Consider the following 24,270-nt stretch of genomic DNA (forward strand, 5'->3'; position numbering starts at 1 on the left):
TCATCATATTAAATGCTGTGACTCAGATCATCCTCTGAGTCATTTCAACTGCTCCTCTCAGCCTCAAATAACCTGAGACTCCAGACTCTAATTGGCACGCAAGAAACATTCTTACAAGCTGGACTCTTTGTCTCAAGAGTTTTGTTAAGAATTATTGTTTCCAGTGTTACCAATTAAAATCCAGACAAACAAGGAGGTTGTCCACTGTGATAGGCCAAAAGTACATTGCACAGTGTAGACACTTGTATAGTGAATCTGAAGGAAAAAAAAGTTTTTTGTGTATTTTCCACTAATGTTAAATCTACAGAAGAGTCTGGTTAAATTGATACAAATACATAAAACAGAAGTTAAATATCATACTGGTCGATCATCATAACATGTTGAGATCATTGTACAGTGATTATCATTTTACATGTGATAAAAATCAATAACTTTACTTGTTTTTCTATACTTTCATCCTATATTGCACTTGCATTCATTTTAACTAAAGGGTAGGAAATATTTACCATGAAGTGTTATCACTATTATCACTCCCACTCACAACCAGGGTTTGAATTTGAGCTACACTATAGAGAAAAATACCTCCTACGCTGAAAAAGCATTCAAAAAGCGATCGTACCTAAAGAAAAGAGAAAAGATTAAAAACAGCTCAAATGTGATTTTCCAGCAGCTTTACAGAATGCATCAACAAACTGTTGCATGGCAGAAAGGGAGCTTTGTTGACAACAACCTCTGCAAATTCAACACAAATGGAGTATGGTTAAATCAAAACAAAATTTCTGGGAATACAAATCATGCTTTTAATATCCAATAAAAAGAAAACTTCTCATCTTGGCAAGTACAGTCAAACAGAGCAACGTCCCACTGTCCAAACAAACACAAATTGGCCAATTTTATGACAAAACAGGACCAAGTACTAACCACAATGCTGAAACAACATCAAAAATCCCACTACAAAACTCTCCCCTGGTAGTACAACTACATAGCAACCACACAGTAAATAAAAACATTTTGTACTTACATAAATGTTAACCTTTACTTTAACACTGCAGAAAGAAGATGGTGTGTATAAGCCAACTAACATAAATTACTTCATTATTCTGAGATCTTTTATTGCTGTCAGTCGATCCCACACTTTGGTCCAGACTGAAATATCCCAGCAACTACTAGATGGATTTTTGTGTTTTTGTTCAGGTATTCATGGTCCCCGAACAATGTAACCTTGTGACTATGGTGAACCATGGACTTTTCTTTTAGAGCCACCTTGAGGCTGACTTTTTGGGGGTTTTATTTTTTTTAATATCTTGACAACTGTCAGAGGAATTGCCATGAAATTTGACATTAAGAGGCTGATTCTAAGAACTGCAGTGATCCCCTGATTTTCCCAATACACTGGTGTATGAACAATTACAGTACCCATTAAACTAATGACAAACCTCATGTATAGTTGTGAGCATGCTGTGTATTGTCACAATATGTAGTTGATCACTCAATAGGTGGCAGTAATTTTCTACAAGTCCAGTACTGATTGTTAGGATTACAGAGCTCAATAAACTTTTGGATTTCATGCTAGCAGCATGTTCCTCATTACAAAATAAGGAATAAAACACGATACCAGAAAGGAAACCTCAACGTTGTCCATTATGAGAAGCAACATGGATAAATTAAAGCCACCAGGAAGCTTAGAATTCACTGGAAATGTCTGCAGCGGCTGGCATACAAGCAACAATTTGTGTTGTACTTCAAAGCCTTTGGACTGGACAGTAAACCACGCAAATATTGCATTGTTGCTGTCTGTGGCTGGTAACACTTGTGATGGACAACCCAGATGACAAAGATTAAGTTGAAGAGGTACTCAAAAAGTTTGATGTCCAATGCTCTCCTAAAAAGAATTAAACCTACGAGAGGCATGTTTTTTGCTCCTGGATACAGCAAGCTGAAGGCACAGACATGCAACTCTGTACACCTGAGGAACTATAATACGTGACCAGGTTGTTTTTGTTATTTGTGACAAAAGCATGTAAGGACATTTACAGAAATGTTAGTAGGTGCCTGTGTTACTATGGAGGAGACAAGTGTCCACGCTGTGTCCTTTAAAGGGAAAGGATGAGGATATCCTGGGATCAAACCAGCAAACAGACAGATGGAGCAGTTCCCTGCATTTGGTAAGTCAAAAATCACTTATAAAACAGTGTTCCTCCAAAAAGAAAGAGACAGAAGGGACAATCTGTGAGTGGGAGGAGGACATTGATCTGAGTGAGACATTCCTTGTTGGCATGGTAAACTGTGAAATTACACCAACAAATGGAAATACACACACTGAACATCAGCTGTTAAGACTGCCCACAGTCAAACATATTCCTCAAAGAAAATAAATGGATAGAATTATTATATGTCACATTGAGTTGGACACTGGTGCCCATGCAGACTTGATCAGTATGTCTGATATTGCAGCAATGAAAGACAAGCCTAAGATAAAGATAAAACAGTGCCACTCACTGTCTATAATAGAGAGGAACCAAGTGTTAAAATGAAAAATAAAGTACATTATGTGTTTTTCTCTGACATATCATTGATGAAGGGCACGAAGCCTGTGAAAAGTTAGGACTAGTTAAAAGAGTAAGACATTAACTTTGATAGTCCTATTGCAAACATAAGTCATGACTGTGAACATTATTGTACATAACCTTTTTAGGTATTTTTAAAGGATTAGGCATGCTACCCTATACATATAAAATCCAACTAAAGGAAAATGCACAGCCTATTGTGCATGCTGCACACAGAGTTTCAGCACCACAAATCGTCTAAAAAAGGAACTGGATAGAATGACCATGCTTGGAGGGTTCATGAAGGTTCAACAGCCCACAGACCGGATTAACTCCAATGGTATGTTTCACTAAAAAGACTGAAGACTTGAGAGTGTGCATGGACCAAAAAGATTTGAATGAAAACATTTAACATAAAGACTATCAGACCCCAAAGCGTGAGGAAATCACCATGAAAAGTTCTTCACATAACTTGATGAATCTCAAAGCTTTTGGCCACTGAAATTGGATGATGACAGTTCAAAGTATTGCAATTCAACACCTTTTGGCAGATATTGCTTTTTGAGACTGCCTTTTGGAATAGTGTCTGTGTCAGAAAATATTTCACAGAGCAATGGAATATGTCATTGAAGGACTGGAAGGCGTTCGTCGATGACATCATCGTCTAGGGATCCACACTCCGGGAGCAAAATTGGCAAAGAATGGTCAAAAACTCACCTCAAGCAGAAATGCCAGTTTGGTGTTCAAAAGACTGTATTCCTTGTGGATAAGCTTTCGGCTCAAGGAATTCAGCCTGATGAACAGAAAGTCAGTGCTATGTTGGACATTGGTATATTGGCCAACAGACAAAAAATCATGGGGATGATGGACTTCATCAGCAAGTTCATTCCATACAAAAACAATGAATTTGTGTTGATATCTACAGCATAGCAAGAATGACAGGCTCTCAAAACCACACTAACAACAGAGCTTGTGATCACTTTCTTTGACCCAAAGAAATGGCTAAAAGTGTCCACAGATGCCTCTAAATATGGTTTGGGTGCAGTGCTACTTCAGGCTGAAGATAGCCACTGGAAGCCTGGCATATGCATCCAGGTCCTTGGCCAACACTGAACGTTGTTATGCTCAAATTGTGTCTTGGTTTTGATGGTTGGTCTTTAAAACATTCCATGGTTATGTTTATGGCCTTCCTACATTCAACTGTGGAGACAACCCATTGTTCATTGATTGCCATAATCAAAAAGAACTTGAATGAAAAGTCTCCCAGAATTCAAGGCCACATGATGAAGTTGCAGAGTTATGATTTTGACTTGATCTACACACCTAGCATGCACTCCGTGTTTGCAGAGCCCCCACAGGAGTTGGTGTGAGCTCAACTGAAAAAAGATGTTGAAATGCATGTAAATATGATCAGCTACTTATACTGTGTCCAACACAAAGCTGATTAAAATAGCAGAAGAAACTGACACACAGTTGCAAATGGTCTTGGAAAACGTTCAGAATGGATGGCCTCCAGGTTCCTGTCCTTTGTATTATCACATCAGGAGTGATCTAAGTGTTGTGAATAGTCTGCTACTCCAACAGAAGAGGATTGTCATACCACACAGCTTGAGACAGGACACGTTGCGAAGAATTCATGAAGGCCATCTTGGTGTGGAGAAATGCAAAAAATGAGAGAAAGAAGCTGTCTTTTGGCCTGGAATAAATAAAGACATTTCAGGCCAAAACACAGTTGATGTTAAAATTGCCAATAACACAGAAACAGGCAAACTAAAGATCCAGTGATGGTGGCTGACCTACCAACAGTTCCATGGAACAAAGTCGGAATGGACCTTTTCACCTCAAAGGCGAAGATTATTTGGTAGTCATTGATTACTAACTGACATTTCCTGAGATGGCATTGCTTTCAAATACATCTGCAGTTGTTTTTCATTGTACATACCAAGTCCATATTCACAAGGCATGAGTGATAATGGCACATATTGTAACTGTAAAGACTGGGAGGACTTCTAACACATCACATCAAGTTAACGGTATCCTCTGTCCAATGGTAAGGTGGAAATGGGAGTTCACATACTTAAGCAGCTCCTGAAAAAGGCTGTAGATAGCAACTCTGATCTATACCTGCCTTACTAAAACAAGGCTGTAGTTTACAGTGATTTTAAAACAACTAAGGGCATTGTTAGGCATTAGGCGTAGTTAGGCATTAGCTTGTTCAGTGTTCTAAAAATTCTCCTCATTCAAAAATCCCCTTTGCTGCTCTAAAATCACTGAAAAATCATGGCTTTGTGGGGATTATTGCTTTTATAAAACAGTTACTGAACATACCTGGCACGGTTTCATTAAATAAACACACATCAACAAAAAAGGCAATAATTTATTGATAACAAATCATCATTCTTCCACCAAGCAATGTAGTTCTTCAGGGATATTTAGTAGAATGGTTGCCAATCAACACACAGAAGCAGTGGAACAGCCTGGCTGAGCTCCATTTTGGTGATTGTTTTAAATCAAATTTTCGGAACACAAGGTCGGAAAACAGCAAACTGGTTTTTGTTTTGACTTTTCCAGCTCTCCAATTTCTCTGTCATTCATTTCAGCATGTCTCCTTTTTTATCTTCCTCCTCTATCCTGTCCATCTCTTTCCACCGCTCATCCACGCTTAATGCACACAATAAACAAAATCTGACATTTTGACACAGTTTTGTATAGATTAATAATTGCTGCAGTAATTTGTAATGCATTCACAGGTGTGTGTTTATGAGTATTTTACAATGGCTATGAATGCAGCTCAGTCAATTATAATACAATATTGGAACTCATTTTTCTGTAATCACATATAGAGCCTCACCTTTAGAGCATGGCTTATCTCCTGTTTAATTATTGATTAACAGAAAGCTTTGGACCACACTTCTTTGTTGCTTGCAACAACAAGAAGATGCAATGCTTGGACAAAAGCTTATGCACATAAACTGCAACAAAAATCGTTTTAATGACTGATCCACAAACATTTTGAACCACTGTCAAGAAATGATGTGCTCAGGATTGAGGATCCAGATACTTGGAACTGAAAAGAAACAGTGCTCCAGGAAGTTACTCCAAGGCCATACACAGTGAGCACAGAGGATGGACATATTTCCTCAGATGGAATAGTCAAGGTCTTCTAAAAACCAACAAGACTGTACAAGAAGCCAAGCCAGTGAAGGCAGTGACGTGACCTCTCCACCAGCTGAGACTTGAAACATGAACTTTCACATAGACTTGCACACCAACACAAACACACAAGACACACAAGTGTTAAGGAGATCCAGAAGAGATGTTAAGAAACATGACAGACTTGTGAAATTAAAAAAAGAGAGTAAACATTCCTAAAGTTTGAAAGCTGATTGTGAAATGTGAAGTTGTGAAAACAAACAAAAAACAACTAATTAACAAATAATTACGTTTAATCTCATTTTGTAGTGTCTTGAGATATTTAGTAAAGCAGCATATATGAACGTAAACAAGTTATTATTGTTTATCTCTTGTTTTGTCTATTGTTTGTGTTTTCCTTAAAAGAGGGGATGTCATGATATGTAGTACAGTACTGATTGTTAAACTGAAACAGGTCAATACAATTGTACTTCATGCTAGCAATATAACATTGTGTCTGAGCTTTATTCCTTGTTACACAATAAGTAATTAAACGCACAATTTGGTGAAACAGGTTCAAATTAATCCTGCTCAACATTAACTTGTTAGCACTGTCACTGTGAAAATGTAAGTATACTCAACATTGCTCTGCTTGTACAGCCTCACAGAACCATTAGCTGTTCACTTTTGGTCATGTTAATTAAACAGGCTACAACTGGACAGATTGTATTGAATTTTGATGCTAATGTTCATGGTCCCCAGAAGACCAGTCCTTAAGTGACCACTATGACCTCAACATTTCCCTTAACTAGCACAACATGGTATGTTGAAAAGAAATGCTGTAAATGAAATGATCTGTGGATATTCATTATCTCTAAAGGAGTAATTATTATGTTTTTGGTTTAAACCAGTGATCTTCCCTGAAGCATAATCGTTATACCAAAATGTCCCCTTGTGCACATAAATATAAAAACCTAATAGGCAGGTTTATATTAAATTGACTGAGAACATTTAATTCATGCTCCCCAAAAGATGAACCCTTTAAAGTCCCCCGCCAACCATGTTTTAAGACATATAAAATGCTTTGCTTGAGCTAATATATTGCGTCTGGCGTGTTTTCTCTGCAAAATAAGTTTAATTATCTTGTTAAATCTTTAAAATCTACTGCGCTTGGATACTTGGTGAGCTTTCCTTATTTACCACTAGAAGATTAAATGTGTACATATATTAAACCCTAATGGAAAATACTTATATTGATATATGAGTATGACTTTTCTTTTCTTCATGGAGAGTTCACCGCTTTTTATACCACCTGACTCACTCTATAATGTTTAATGGCTTAGAGCGTAGGCTTTACCTAAATCCTTCCTTAACATTTAAAAGCTGTGGAAATCTTGAGCTTCTGCAGAAGTAGACATGCCAGGAGGAAAAACTTCCTCTATGAAAGTTTTATATGATGATACCCATACGTGTGTGTGTGTATGTGTGCGTGTGTGTGTGTGTGTGTGTGCTGTGACATGGCAGGTTGTACTGAACTGTATTCCATTAGGAGAGCTCACCATGTGGCTGCAGTTAGGAGAATGAGCGTAGTTTCACTGGTGTATAGAAATGGATATCCTCCCTGCCCCCCCCTCCCCGTCTCCCTCTCTTTTTGGGCAAACCCTTTGCCGCTCTCTATGGGACCCACAAAGCCTCCGAACAATAGACGCAGTGTACTCAGGACTGTCACTGAAATCACTGCTGTGAGAGCTTATGTGTGTGTTTGTCTGCTTTGTGCACATATGAGTTACACCTTCCACATGTGTGTTTGTGTGTTAAAATGACATCTATATGTTCATGTCTACAGTATATGCATGCAGGTTTGTTTGGTGGTGTGTGTGTGTGTGTGTGTGTGTGTGTGTGTGTGTGTGTGTGTGTGTGTGTGTGTGTGTTGTGTGTGTGTGTGTGTGTGTGTGTGTGTGTGTGTGTGTGCAGACTGTGCCATGTCTCACAGAACTGAAGACACATTCTTTGAGCGGTGGGCGGCCCAGAGGAAGCAGAGGGGCTTTCAGATGCTATGACGAGGTAGCTGTTTAACTTGGAGAGCTCAACTGTTATTTCTGTCTAACCTGTGTCGAGCTGGCAACACTCTCTGAAATGAACCTGGAGGACCACTGGGAGGAAAACCAAGCATAAGCGATGAATGGGAAGTGGGGCGGAGAGGCACAGACAGACAGAGAGAGAGGGAGACCTCACACACCAAAAAATTTTAGAGTCTAACTGAAGAAAAACAAACCAAACAGGCTGTTGTAAAGAGGCCTAAGAGTCATGGCTGTCATGACTGTGCCAAACCGTGTTGCCTGCGTGAGACCATGACTGCAGCCATTGACAAACCTCTGGATTACACACACTCTCTGTACGTTGGATTTGTATTTGTGTGTGTTTCCATGGGTGTGTGTTTGTGTGAATATGAGCATGTGCAGAAACGTGTACATAAAGGGGCTGTGTGTGTATGTGTTTGTGTATGTGTTAATGAGCATTAAGTGCTGGAGTTTCATTTACAGTAAAGCCACAGCACAGTTTAGCACAAACTACTGAATGGACGGTAGGCCCTGTGAAGCTGACACACACACACGCTGTACCTGTACATACATATTTCTGGATGACAAGACAGACAAAGAGATAAATGAATGGAGATTTCTTGTAGACAAATAAAAAAATGTGTTTACATTCAGTATTTCTCAACAAAATGCATCATGTGTATTTTTGCAGTATTGACAGTATTTTCTTCCTCAGAAAACACTTTTTGAACATTGCAATTATTATTTTCTTTACCTTGCTTGCATATTTATGTAATATATTTACTACTCTTTTTTCTTTCTTTTTTTACATTTTCTCCCCCCCTTCCTCTTCCTTTTTTTCTCTTTTCTCATGTATTGTTTATATATGTATACATGTATCTAATAAGACAGGAAGGATAAGTAATCTAATATATTTAATTTGATCCCATTTTTAACAAATATTTTAATTAATTTAATCTAATTTATACATTTTATTTTAGTTAGTTAAAGTTAATTTAAAAATATTTAATATTAAATTGAATAGCGCTTTATCATCAATTCAATTTTATTTAATGTGTTTTTGACAAATAGACAGACAGACAAGTATTCAGAGCAGATTCATTCACCATACAATCTATTTGATGAAAAGACTATTTGCTAGTGTCAATGTTGTTTTATGTTAAAGCATATTGTAACTTATTAAATACTGCAGGTTACAACTTTGACTTCCTGCCACCTACAGGTATGTGATTCATCTTGTAGTTTCAATGTTGTTAGCAGCCTCAAGCAATATACTGCTATACACCTGGTTTAAGCTCACACATTTTTTTTATTACCACAGCAAATACATAGTTGCAAAAAGTAGTTGATAAAGTGCTTGAGGGCCCATTATTTTGGTTTTACCTGAGAATACTCTGGATATCCTGTTAGAGAACAAAATTTGCCCCCAGACATAACTGTGAATTCAATATGACTTCACTGAACTTGTTCTTTTGAGGAGTGTTTGCCAAAGTTGCACATGACCTCGCACATTATATTTCTGTGTGACTATTCTGAGAACAAAATGCAAAGTAAATGTACTGAAAATAAAAAGTCCAAAACCATGCTTACAAATGATGTCTGCTCACTGTAAAGTCTTAACTTACAGAGTGATTACTTTTGTCCTCATGCAGTACTTCTTTCATAAACAAATCATATTTACTTCCATATGTGTTCCTCCGTCTGTGTGTTTGTGTGCTTGTGAAACCGAGAGGAACTCTGTCATTTGTTTGTTTAGGGCCCACAACAAGCTAAGCGTTGTCCACTTGCGGGCCTCCTGCCAGAGAGCTTCCTTCACTCGCCAGGCTTTATTGTTCTTCAGGCCCTCTCTGCGCAGCGGGAGGATGTTGTCTGTTTCTTGATTCTCTTACCGGTCCTTCTCAACACACACACACACACACACACCCACACACACACACACACACACACACACACACACACACACACACACACACACACACACACACACACACGCACACACACACACACACACACACACACACACACACATACACACCATTAATGTGGGAAAGAATGGGCCCACTCTGGATTAGGCTATTCCCCTGCGTAACACTAGACAAGGCATTCAATATCTCCAGCCCGCTCTGTCCAAACAGTGTCTTGGCACAGGCTGAGGTGAGGGCTGGAAAATCCCAGAGCTGCTGTTGAGTTTTTGGTGTGACCCACTCTTTTATTATAACGACTCTATAAATGCTTACAGACTCTAAACTTGGCAGGTCCCGAGGAAGGATTTCAAGAGAGCCCCCGTTAAACAAACACACACACACATACATTATGTAAGTGCATGTACATACAGCAGAACTTAAAGAGCTGATGATAAAACAAAACACACACAAACTAACTATCTATTCTTTCACTGTGTCCACTTTGCTCATCAGGAGTCAAGCAGTGGCAGCTGGGAAAGAGACAGCTGGGGCTCCTTAGTCTTGCTCCTCTGCCTCCCAACACACACACACACACACACACACACACACACACACACACACACACACATACACACACATACAGGGGGATTGAAAAATGATAGCCAGGCTAGTACTAAGGAATCACATGACACACACACACACAGACACACATAAAAACACAATTTCTCACGCGCCCTGGAAAGAAAACGATCAGTGATGTGGGAGGAAGAAGTGAAAAGAGGGGAGAGATGGAGGAGAACGGGAAACAGTTCAGTGAGTTTATAGGAAGCCGTCGAGCTCGACAGATTCTTTTTGCTACATCTATTGTTTTCTGCGAGCACTGTGAGGCTAATAGAGGCCATCAAAACACACGAGGCCCACAGTGTTTGCAGCCTCTTACCTCATGGCTTGACCAGCCTAGGAAACTCAGAGGAAGACAAATAAAAAGAGAAGTTAAAAAAATATATTTTTTCCATTCAGATCCCCTCCCTTTTCTTCTCCCTACCTCTTACATCTGGAAAATCATCATCTGGCAGCTCACAGTGGAAGCAACCAAATCCAGTTAGATACTGTCTGACTTTTTTTTCTCCCTCTCTCTCCCTCTCTTTCAGCACCTCTGGGTTTCTCTCGTATCTTTTCTCACTCTCAATTCAAAGGTTTAACCTCTTCACATGCTCTCACAGCCCTCCTCCCTTTTCTGTTGGTGTTGTCTCACCTTCTATTCTTTTCTTTCAATATCCCTCCCTGTTTCAGGAATTTTAAGATGCCCCTCTCTTTTCCTCACTGTCTTTCCAAGTACTCAAACTGGTTTGATGAATTTTGTTATTATTTTTATATTTTACAAAGAAAAATTTACTGGGAATGAATTAGAGACGGTATATAAAGATCTACATAGCCAGGTGTGAAATACACCCCTGGGACTGAAGCTAACACTAGCTTACAGGGAACACTGAGTGCTGCATACTCATAACATTAGCTAATTTAGCTAAATTATGCTAACAGCAGATATCGTAATCATGTAAACTTACCAAAATATTGTAACAACAGAGCAATAATTTCCAAATTGACCACCAGCAGTCTTATTCAATGGCCCGAAATGATGACCATTAACCTGGTTTTCCTAAGGAGTTAACGCTTTTTGAATTGGAGCCATTGGTGGCATTGCACACAACTTCCACATTGGCTTCAGCCTCAAGTTGTGGTAGTTGGTGCTTGGAAAGAATAGTTACTTAGACATATTTGAGGTGGAAACAAGTCTGCTTTGCTGAGAAATTGCCTGCTGTGACTGGAAGTGAAGTTGAGAGGTGCTAATGAATCAAACAGTAAAGTTGCTGGCTATAAAAACAGAACAACGAGCTGAAAGACACTAAAACACAGTAGAGCTGAGAGTCATGTGATAATTCATCACTATACGCGACACCTCTCAGATTAACAGAGTTGTATACACCACTTTTTGTTTAAAAATGTAGATTAGTACAGCTTTAAACAATTACTATTATATCAGCAAAAGCTTCATCATGGAATCATTACAGTGAAAAAAGACGAGAAAAAATGAAATCATAAGGTAAAAATGTGAATCAGAACAATTCAAGAACTCTGAGCAGATGAAGCAGAGCCTAAATCTTTACTTTGCTGTGTGGATGGCATCAGTTAGGTGATGACAGTATATTACTACAGTGCTGTAATTGACAGTTAAAGTGGAACTGTCTTATCAAGACAGCAAACATCTAGAAAAAGCTTGAAAAAATGTCTATCTGGATAAGATAGATAGAGGCTAGAAATCCTGAGGCAGAAATCTGACTGGCCATAAATTTGACAATACTCGCCTAAACTTTTTGCATATTGTATAGTTTGTGTCTTGTGATGTACAAAACAAGTACCCTGGTATAATTTCATGGGTTTGAAGTATAACAGCAACCCATTGTGTCCCTTTAACCAACTATGTGCTTGAATTTCTCCAGAACTCTGTGAGATTTACGAGATGAAAGTCTCGTTACAGAAGATTAACTCCAAACAAACTGCTGTTGCTTCACTTTCTGTGCAGTAGAGGATTTTTCCTGGGAATGACCGACCAGAGAATTTAGAAAGACAAAATATGTAACAGCTGGATGGAACGAGTGCATACATGTCACAAATGTGTTTCTGGAAGGACGTACTTAGGGTTGGAGCTTACAACCTTTTTTGTCAAATATTGGGGCCAGAAAGTCCAAATTTGAGTAGTAAATCCAACATTTAGTTCCTCGTGATACACATGGCTGCCAAAATCATGAGAATAATCATTTTCTCAGCGAATACAAACCAAATACATTCCTAACAAGATCATAAATTAATTTTAAGTCCTTTCTTTTCCTCTCCTTTAAAGGCACTTCAGTATAATGATTAGTCATCATAATTACTCATCTCCTTCTTTCCAGCCAATCCGTCTCTCTCAGCTCTCTGTTTTTGTTTGATTTGGCCAATGACGTGCTGTGAAAGCGATCCTCCCCAGTCAAGCCAGTCATGGTTGACCACTTTGACTCTCTAGCAAAGCAAAGCAGAACAGCCACATCTGGCAAACGGTTCTCACATCTGGTTTGTGTATCAGCTCCTTGCACGGCCGTCTACCACAGAGTCTGATAGCATACCTTAGAGACATGAGATGAGATGAGCTACAGACACTCCAGGGAGGCAATGCTAGATGATGGTGAGCAAGTTCATGTTCAGGGGCCAGATATACAGAGCAGGAAATGTCACTCACAGACAAAATGTCGAAGCGAAGGTGAAGCTGTGTGTTCTTTGGGTCAAAGCACTTTCTAGTGTTCTTTGTATTTTAATTTGTTGCTGCTGTGTCACGAAAAACAGCTATAACTTAAAACACTTTGATGATAACAGGATTTAATCTTCTGTAATTCATCACTTAGATTAAGATACAAACTAAACAAAATGTAAAGGCCTTGGTCTTGAAAATGAGATACACAGTGTAGCAATGACAACAAACATGATTGAGACCAGATACATTTTCTTAACATGAGTTTTGTCATTCATTCAATATTTTTTTGTCAATGAATTTGTGGGATACTAATAAAAACGATGTACAGTAATGGTTTGGTCCTCATTTGTGTAGACTAAATAGTTACATGTAATGTAATACCGCCCCCTTGTGTTTAATCTGTATTCTGCACTTAGAGTAACATATCCGATGCCCTCTTAATGGCAATTTATGGGTACAAACAATGTCTACAAATTAAGTTAGAAGCTGTAGTCTAATTTTAAGAAAAATAATACTCACATCTCCAACTTCTTTTTTATTTTTTTTTATTTTGTCTTACTACTTTCATATTAAATCAAAATCTAAATACAAAAGACCAATACACAGCGGTTGTGTTACCTACTGTAAAACATGATACCATACTTCCCAGGCTCATAGCAAGTTAATTTGGACTGAACTGCAGTCTGTATTTGTATGTGTTTAAGTCTACAGAAGCTACTGTATCTGTCATGTGGGTAAGGGTCCTTCAGTAACATTAGTGCTGCTAACATGCTGATGCTTAGCAAGTATAATGTTAAGCAGGTATATTTATCGTGTTCACCATCTTAGTTTGGTGCTAACATTTTCACATTTACACTCAAACTCAAAGTGCTTTTTCCAGGTATTTTTATCACAAACCAAAGTATACTGGATAAATTGGAGGAATTCAATGTCTAATGGTGGCACTAGATGAAGTCAAGGGATCACCACAGTTATTACAATTCCTCCTGTAGGCACTATTTGTACCAGAATGAAAATTATTCTCAAGACTATTCACTCAAAGCCACAAATGTTAATCTCATGATGGCACTAGAGAAAAACTCAGAAGACAAATGCCATTGGGATTCAACATCTGGGAACCATGAATGTTGGTACAAAATGTTGTGCCAATCCATCTTTTGATATATAGATAAGTGAAAAATGTGGTGGTTGTGTTATAGAGGGAAAAGTCAGGGACCACCAAAGTTGTTAGGGTTCATCCACTGGACCCCATAAATGTCCATACCAAATTTTATAACAGTCCATCAAACAGTTTAGATATTGAGTCTGAAGCAAAGTGGTGGACAGACTGACATTACTATCCCTATAGTAGTGGGGATAAAAACATGATACACAAAATGAAAACATGAGTTAGGCCACTTATCTCAATTTCTTTTTATTCCATGCAAAATAATTCCAATAATTATATAAGCAATAAAAATTTTAACAGTTTTTACACCTTTTTTTAAAAGAATTGTAACATAATAAGACTGTTCTGAAATAGTTTGATTTCTTCATAAACTTCCAAACCCACAGCCTTTCTTACCACATTCTGAACCTACTGCTGATCTCATATTAATCACATACTACAGCACACCGTACATTTTGTTCTACAACAGGCACTGGCACAACATTTGAATGCACCATGCGGCCCTGTTGGCAAACAGCAGGGGCAGGGATAACATTTGATTTCTGGAGCTCTCTCATTTTTAATTTGGTATGAAAACAAAATGTATTTGGAGCTGGATAATACAGCAACATAAATTATTCTCCCATTGTTCCCTCATTATTTGGGTAAACTCAATTATTTGAGAGACGGCACAGTGCATCTGTGCAGAACAATTGAATAAAACAAATTCAAAATTGAGCAAAGAAAATAATACTTTTCAAAAGTCTTTGGTTGAGAAGAAGAGTGTTGGGCAACTGTTTGTATTTTTAACCAGTTTGGTAAAACCCTGCTTAGCCACTGGCTGTTTGAGTAAACATAAAATGATTCTGTAGTTTTTGCTGTCACATTCAATGGATAACAATCACAGGTTTATAAGTGGAAATGACCAAATAATGTGAAGGCTGCTGTTGGCTCAAATACAGTCAACTTTATTGTACCACACAGTAAGAGAAAACAAAGTGAAACAAAGTCTTAATTGTTAAAATAAAGGCAAATTATTTTAAAATATGAGAAGTCTTGAGCCACATAATTTTTTCTTTCTGCCTGCCTCAGAAAGGTCAGATGTCAGATCTGGACCTGGAGAGGCATTTGGTAAGATGGTAAAAAGCAATCAACGGTGGATAATTCCCAATCATTCCTATGATTGAACTCCTTGTTGTCTTCACAGATTGCTTGACAGGTAAGCAATTCCTGTTGTACCTTGTGTGACACTCCAAGCAGGTTAAACTAAAACTAACAGGCCTAGGTGGTGATTCACAAGACTTACTAGCTGTTTTGATTACTACTTAAAGTGATGTTAATGATTGTGCAAGATGACAGTTAAGTAAATGACACTTGATTGTGGGGGGGCTCTCATAAAAGTGAGACCAACACAGTGAAACTGTCATCATGCTGTGCCTGTCAAAGATTTCTCTGATGGTTAAGAAAGGCAGGAGGCCAAAATGAGATCATCTCCTTTCTTTCTTTTCCAGTTCAACAATACATGAAAAAAGAAATGGTAACATAATCAAAGACACAGATGCTTTATCTGTGCATTTAAGACCATTGTGGTAAACGTACAAAATAGAATTGTCTATGAATACATCTCTTTACATAACTGGCGATGGACAAGTATTCCCCTCGTGAGGAATATCACCGGTGTGCAGCACCATTTTGAAACATGTTCATTTTGGATATTAAAGTTCAGGGAGGGAAGAAGCTGGGTGGACAGAAACTGAAGAAAATGTAACACATAAGCAGCATATTGGGTAGATGATAGACAAAACGATGGGCAAAACAATGGTCCAATACAGTTTGAGTGAATCTGTTTTTAAGAAATGAAGAACACTCTGTAGGTGTTATTTTGTAACCTAAGCTCTTCCTATTAAGACTATTGATCTATTTGAAAGTTCGAAGAACTAGCTGTGGTTAACTCCACTCATGCTATCAGAGCACATAGATAAAAATCATCCAGTTGTTCCTAGTAGAGGCAAAGAGACTTAGTAGCTCAAGCATTTCTGTAAAGGCCGATCTTATGTATGCTCAAGTATTAACATGGGACACTGCAGTCAACAATCTATCAGGGACACGTGGATGATTTTAGAGTCTATGTGTTCTTGACTTAACCGGTCCTAAGTGACCAAACATTGTGTATTACTTTCCATTATTTGTCAAAAAACTCTATTTTTACAAGAAATATGAGATGATATATGTTGAAAACATATTCTAATTAAATGTTTCCGTAATCTGGAAGATTGAAGGAGCATGTTGGGACTTAAACAGGGCAGAGCTGATGGGTAGGGCTCTTAGGCTGTCTTCTTACAGACATGGATGAAGTAGCACGGGGCTTGGGACTGACCCGCGATGTATGTCTGGAAATCTCCGTAGACGCTGTGCTCCACTTTACCGTTGAATGCCCCTTTCAGCAAACCTTTGAAGCTCTCCAGACAGTGAGGGTAGTAGGACAGACGGAATTTACTGCAGGACACAAATTGAGCACAGACACGTTAGGACTCCTCTCTCCACACGATAAAGGAACTTATTGTTGTGTCTAACATGTCTGGACATGGAGTGTATCGACCTTCGACTGGAAGGGATTTGAGCAAACATCATAGAGAGTCTTCACAGTGAAGCAATAACCCAGACTGTGAGACAAATATTATCAAATGTCACAGCACAAACACTGGAGAACACATTTAAGGAATGAGGCTTAGGCATGCTAATGATGGAGAGTCAGTTATTTGATGATCAGAAAGTAAAGTAGATGTTGCTTTAAATATTTATCATGCAAAACTTAACATTCACAAAGAGATGGTACCTGTCACAAATACGGCATGTCATATTATGGCTTATTATCAAACACTAACTGTGCCTGACATCATACTCTCATAGGATACGATGTTGACTTTGACAGTGGCTGTTATAGGACAGTTAATATTTTCATGAATCTGTCTCCTGATCTTCAGTACTAAGGTAGAGTCTCTCTGTACCTCACGCAAAAAATCAGTCAAATCCAGCAATGCAATGTTAATTTCCTGCCAAACATATTACTGTAGTACGAGTTGAGGCAGGCAAAAAGTAAACTGTAAGGTTGAGCGATATAACAATAAAAAGTCAGCATCAGCCATCAGAGATTTTACTGTATTGTTAAACTATGACAAGCCTGTCGCAAAAAAAGAAGCCCTACTGCCCGAAATGTGAGTCAAAGAAAATCATATCCGTATTGCCCAGTCCTAAAAAGTGGAAGTTACAACACACACTTCTATTTATATTTATTTTATAGTGACATTTTATGTCAGAAGACCTAGTTTGGAGTTATCTTACTTGTTGCACATAAATACAGCTGTCAGAGATTTGGGCTCAACACTAACCTGACTTCAGGAAGATTCTGGAGGGCAGCCTCAGGCACAGTGATGGTGTAGTCCAGTGTGATCATATGAGGTTTACTGTTGACCCACAGCACTGAGGTGGAGATGTCCTGAGTTAGATCGCTCTGAAACACAAAACACATGTTATACAGTACATGTATGCGTAATACTGACTAATATTATACATGCTGGTGAGTATTACACACCAAAGACTATTTCCCGCAACCTTTCATCTCCCCTTCGGTAATTCCAAGAGAGAGCTGAGCCTGATCAGAAGCTATTTAGCAAAACCAGGAAGTTGCTCTAGCTGTTATGGAGTCGGACCATGAGAGCAGACTCTGGGATTACGGAGGTATCTGGAGTGGATTTTGCTCTAGCACGCGACTGTTGACTTAGTATTTACATTTAGGCCCTCCAGCTGGATAGTTCCTACGTTGGCTGGATTAAAGAATATGGAGCTTGTTTGGAAGAAAATAAAGTAAATCAAATATGGCTCAAAGTAGTTGGTACCTGCTGTTATGTCTTTTTCTATTTCATATATATGAGCTTATGCCAAAAGACTAGAAAGTAAATTTCAGGACTGCTTGTTTATCTAAACTTAAGATGTATGGACCCAAAGTTTTGCTGTAACAGAAACATGTTGGTAAAGAGAAGGAAAATGTGTAACTGATTACTTGTTGAGACTTCTTGCTGGTACCATAAAATTGTATTTTACCTGCGATATAGATGCTACTCAATAAGGCAAATATTGAAAATAAACTTTTCTCAGTTCTCCTGTACTCTTTTCTCACCGTTTTCCAAGAACAGTCTTGCAACAGACAATATCATGCATAATTCCCTCTGTTTTGCCTGTGTCTCTTTCACTGCAGATCTTGCAATATCCGGCAGGCTCTGAATAGAGATTTAGGTCTTATACTCAGCTGCTGCTAAGGCTGTGGTAAGTAAACCATTCAAAAAGAGTAGTATCTCTCCAACTCCTCTTCAGAAAGTAATGAAGAGCCAGATAGTACTGAATCTGTTTTAAATTAAAAAATTGTGTGCAGCTCAAGCAGCTTTTTTTGTTCTTAATTGGCGTTTTTCATTTTTTACAAACTTGCAATCTGTTTCACTTTTCAGAAACCAACTGATGGTGAGAAAAAAAGGTTACATTTACAAAAGTTACATGGTTATTGCACAAACTGTTGATTAATAAATTACAAATTTGTATATACGGGTATTAAAGTGGGCCAGAACAATCAATAAGTAAATAAATAATAAATGCTTAATAAAAATGATTGGCAGTTTCATATATAATAAAGTCAAGAGAGTTCATTTGTCTTGGAGAAGGGTCAAGCTCTTATAAAACATCCAAGGTTCAGCTGCTGCCCGTAGACCAGGGGTTGCGCCTCAAATTAAACCCTCGGGTGTAATACCCCATCTGACCACAAAGTGAGAAGCAATAGCAGAGTGGCGCTATCTGCATTTTCGCTCGTTCACTTTACAGGAAGTGAAGACCGCAGAAGCAGTGATTCAACTTTTATAATTTTGCATGAAACTTTAGCTAAAATATGAGATATTCAAGTGTTTTTATGTTTGTGGTGAATGAAAGTCGCCAGACTTTTCTTTGTTCGAGCTGATATTAATCTTCTAGCCTTCAGTAAGTTTGTTCTTGACATTTATTCAGCAGTTTCTCCGCTGTGAAACCGGATGAACGGTAAGAGACAGTCCTGTTTAATAATTTTCTCAGCGTAACGTTATTCGTCATCTCTCCACGCGACAACATTGGTAATACTAACTGGTACTGACAACAACGACCATCAATAATTTACCTAACTGCTCTGTCTCCTAAATTATGACTGACAGTAAACTGTAACATTATCGTCTCTGGTGCAGTCAGATAAACTGATTCAGATAAACAGAGCCAGGCCAGGCTTTGACTGATAAAAAGTAGACAATGTAACTCAGTAACTTAAATAAATCATAATGAAAACACAGTCATATTTTAAGTGCGAGTTATATAAATGACTTGTAAAAATGTGTCTGTTTTTGTTTTTTACACTGAAATGTGTTGTTTTCATGTAATTTCTCCCAAGTTTACACCCTACCCACTACATTCTGGCAGCAGGTTCAGTAAATCCACATTTCTTTAATTCTGCCTTTCTGTCTGAAATCAGAGCAGTCCAGTCCAATCAGCTGCTGAAGAACTGTGGAGCAGCAGCACTGATAGATATGTTTGTGAATGTATTCATGTATTCTGCATCTGTGATTAAATGTTTTCTTAGTAAAAGCAGAATCACAGACAGCTGGATGAGGGAGTTGTGGCGAGAGCAGCATAAATAGCTCAGCCTGCTCATCATCAACTCTGACCCCCAGCAGTGGCCTTCATTCAGGCCTCTAATCCTCCAGGTCTGATGGCTCCAGGATGAGTACAAAACACTGGGTGAGTACATAGTTTCAGTTCAGCATCATGCTTTTCTCACAGCTGATCTGCACTGATGAGAGCCAGTAATCTTTCTGCGTTGTGCATATTTTCTTTACAGTCACCAGAAACCCAGTCTGATCCGAACCGATAAGGTATTCTGTGATCACAGCGAATGGATACATCTATATCTCTGTGACAATTGACCTGATGCTGCTTGTCAAATAAATATGAAGGTTTTTTTTGTTAAGTAATGTTAATTTGGCTTCTCGTTGTGTCCAGTCTGTTAGCAGTATTGACTGTGAAATAGGATTCTCTGAAATGAACAATATAATGACGCTACTACTGACACACCTACAAATCAACAAGGTATCAGCATGGATGTTCATTTCTTTGGCTGGGCCTCCTTTGGACCTCTGGACTCCAGGAAAATAAATGTCAAGAAATGGGTGCTTAAAAGAAGGTCAGTTGATAACATAGCCTGTCCATAAAGAAAACAAGCCCACCAGAGCTCAGAGTACAAATCAATTTGTTATTTTGAGGTGAGTCAATTTCCTCGTTGCACCACTACACCGGATCTTAGGGCTCCCCTCCTGTCAAATCCCACTTTAACCCCTGTGTATCTAAATGAGGTTGAATAGATTACACAATGATCCTCTAAATGTCAAACTTTATATTGTGTAAATGTTCTTAACTCCAAGTTCAATACCTTGTAGTAAATATTTTTGCCTTTTGGTGCTTTCCCGGTCTCCAAAATGTAGTCGTAGTTGCGGTGGTCAATGATGAGGATACCACCTGGTCTCACCATACTGGCAATGTTCTGAAGGGCCAACTTCTGTTCACTCTGGTCCCCTAAGAGCAATACAACATCACCATCATTATCAAAGTTAAGGCTGTAATCAAGAAAAAAGAAAAAAGAAATACAAAGGTGATTGAGACAATTAATTGTTAGAAGAATGTTCTAATACTTTAATCATGTACCTTTAAAATCTGGTAAATGAGCGAATGAGTTGCCCAGGCAGATAACAGCATCAAAGCCATCGCCTGGTTTCTGAATGTCATCTTGTAACATCAGCCAGTTGGCCTCTTCAATTACTGTGAATAAGAAGGAAAGAGACAAATATTAGGAGGATGTCACTTGAGGAACACTGCAGAGATGTGATCTTTACATACCGAAATAAAAAACATTGTGTGTTCAACCATGACCCTTCAATCTGAGCAAAATGAAAAACATCATACCCCACTGGTCGAAAGCTTTTTCTTTTCTTCTGTCCCATCTCGACTTCAGTGCATACTTGAGCATTTTGTCGCTGGCATCCACACTCACCACATTGAAGCCCTCCTCGAGCAACATAATGGAGTCGACTCTATAAAATAAAAACCATATGTTCTGTAAATACAACCCCTGCATAAAATCAGCATACCTAAATAATAATTATAAAACACTCAGCTTAGTACACACCATGAATCATCTTTAAAATGTATACTGCAGCAAAGTAAGCTGAAAATGTTACCAATGGTGAGTTAAGCTACTTTTGATTTTACTTTGTCTTGTGTGCTTCCTTGTGACTGCAGCTGCTTTGTTGAAATGTCCTAATACAATTAAATCCTAAATTCAAAGTACAGATTATTTTGGCATCTGAATTTGACTTTGTTGCATTGTTTAATACACACAGAGCCAGTTTGTTTAACCACACCTGTTTGTTCCTTCTTCCTGGTTTGTACCGGCTGCTGACAATATTCAGACATGACGCTAAGTAAACACATTAACACTCCTATCATCTACTTTTTCAATCATCCTCCGATTATGGAGTTGTGCACTTTGTTAGGATTGACACTGTCGTCATACTAAACAAACCTTTAATGTTTAACAGGTTTAAAGAGAGGGCTGATATTTGATAGCCAGCAGCTCCTCATGCTTAGAAAGCCAAACTGATAGTGGTGATTTGCCTCTTTGCACTTAAGTCTCTTTTTGCTTTCTAAAACCTTCCAGTAATAACTAGGTGTGAATTGATGTTTCACAAAATTCAAGTTAATGTTAGAAAATAAGCACAAGCCACAGAGGGGACAAATTCAGTGGACAATGACCTGACAAAAGGTAACACACAATAATCATTAACAGCAACCGAGTAGCTGAGAATAGAAAATAAACAGCAGAAAATGTTAAAAACAAAAAGCAACACTCTGTTTGCAGTAAGATGACACAAACCAACAGTAAGAAAATAGAATGTGACTACATAATTGTTTCAAAAGTGTTTTACAAGCTGTGGCTTACTTGGAATTACACAGTGTAAACCTCAATGCAAAATAAATCATTCATCTGCAAGTTTTGATTATATTCTAAATTGCAGTTTGTAATCTGTAGGTTCTTGCAGAAGCCGCCACTAAATTTGGTCACAGAACAACTGGAAAGTCTGGCATCACAGGCAGTTAGTGAGCCAAAAATAGTGGGGCCCTTTGTAACCTCATTCCACTACAAGCATGTTTACATTGCCCCAGAAGGCCCTGCTGCTGACACACTACTACTATGGAATGAGGTCAATGTCAGAGTTCAACACGACAACATCCACCCAACCGTTGCTCTGTGAGATATGAAGCTTTACCATGTTTACTTCTAAGATGCGAATGATTGCATTTTGACCTGGAGTGGGGGGAGTTATGATAAACATTAGACGGTTAATATATATCAGCCAAACAGGATTAGGCTGTAATGACAACTTTTAGATAAGATGCGTTTTGTGTGCTAGATGACAGATTAATTTAACCGGCCCAATTTCAGTCATTGATAAACTGTTTTTTAAAGAGAATTCAATTAAAAGCATTAAAAAAATTATATTGGTAATATTACATGTCCTGCATAATTTTCCCCATATGTAAAGACGAGTTGAGGTGAGCTGAGGTAGGCTGAGGGGTTAAAATGTGACGTTGTGTTGTCTGAGTTCAACCGATGGCCTTGCTGCTGTCCCAGAGCACAGATGCATTATCAGCACATGTAAACAGACTGCAAGGAACCAGTCAAAACTCACTGCAGCTACCTGTCACTGATTCACCAGCTAACTGAACTCTGTCTGCTTTTCCACACAAGTCACTTTCAGCAGCCAGCTTCTATTTTTTTTAAATTATATTTTTCAATCTCCACTCAAATGCTCGCTGTGGATCAAAATACATTAAATGTGTGTAAATGCGTGCTGGGCTCCTCTGCAACACTTGCATCTTTTGCTTAGGCAATTATGGGCATTTATGGTTATGAAATCATCTAATAACTTTTAAAGTCACTTTTAGTTATGGCCCCAACCCCCCAGACTGCTGCTGGAGGGAGGAACTGGTAGAGTGGCTGGTGCAACTCTGCACTTTCATTCATTACTTTCAGGCCTAATCCGGATTTTGTCCAGAGTTGAAACGGTCATTGGGTTGAAATTCCGGGAAAGTCAAACTAACCTGATTATCTATTAAGATATGTAACTTGTAATACTTTTCCACACTGAATTATCTAGAGTTTTACAGAACTGAGAACTAATCCATGCAGGTTTAAAATCTCCTGCCAGCTGTTTTCTATTTGTCTGCAGCTCTATCAAGCACAGGAGAGAAGACCACAGCACAGACAGACACTTACACGTGGCAATATGCACATACTGCAAAAATTAGTCTCTGCTATGGAGCTCCATAATTAAAGCATACTGTAGACTATTTTCAGAGTGGTCACACCCATTCACAAACCTGAAGGGTAAGCCCAGTTTTGATCAGCACGTTATACCTCTCACTGTTACACAATGTGCACCATGAAGTGCAGTCTTCAATTCGACATAAACTAAATACACAAATCTGCACACATCTCTACATTACAACTATTCAATAGCTGCCTTATTATACCACATTTGCTATGAACCAAAAATATACAATAGCAGCAATCTTTTTAAAATAATGTGTTCTTGATGTATAGGACTAAAGCCGAATTAGAGATTGGATTGTACTTAGATACGGTATTTATATAACTATTCACCAGGCTTGCTATGTTTGCTGATATACAAGAGTAAATCTTAAATTGGCGTAAATGTTCAAAGAGTTTGGTGAAACCAACCCCTGCGGAGCCTGACATTACCCTGTTCCGCAGGCTACATCCAGCACTTTCCGCACCCCATGCTCTCTCAGCAAAGATACCACCCAGCTCTTGTACTCCAACGTCCTACTCTGCGTGTCTCCGATGTACAGCTGCCAGACTTTCGCTGCTTTGCCGTCGGCATACTGGTCAGGAAGACCCTCGGCGGCCACACCGAGGGAGCGGGTCCTAAACACGCTGTCGACCGACATGATGCTGCTGCTTCAATCTGCGAGAGTATTCAGCTGACTTGAATGTATGAAAACGGTCTACTTATATAACAGAGATTCTTTCTCACATGCTAGCCAACAA

At 38.6% G+C, this 24,270-nt stretch overlaps 1 protein-coding gene across 1 annotated transcript; it reads right to left on the bottom strand.

Moving 5' to 3' along the window:
- Positions 1-14,326: 14,326 nt before the first annotated feature.
- gnmt (glycine N-methyltransferase) lies at positions 14,327-24,270 on the bottom strand. The gene is made up of 6 exons (XM_062439694.1): positions 23,962-24,270; positions 21,102-21,229; positions 20,844-20,957; positions 20,572-20,714; positions 17,468-17,589; positions 14,327-16,574 (listed from the first exon to the last, which is right to left on the bottom strand). Exons 1-6 carry the CDS (start codon positions 24,168-24,170, stop codon positions 16,403-16,405), a joined length of 888 nt encoding a protein of 295 aa, XP_062295678.1. The 5' UTR covers positions 24,171-24,270; the 3' UTR covers positions 14,327-16,402.

This window comes from Scomber scombrus, chromosome 19 (genome assembly GCF_963691925.1).
Source record: "Scomber scombrus chromosome 19, fScoSco1.1, whole genome shotgun sequence".
NCBI lineage: Eukaryota > Metazoa > Chordata > Actinopteri > Scombriformes > Scombridae > Scomber > Scomber scombrus.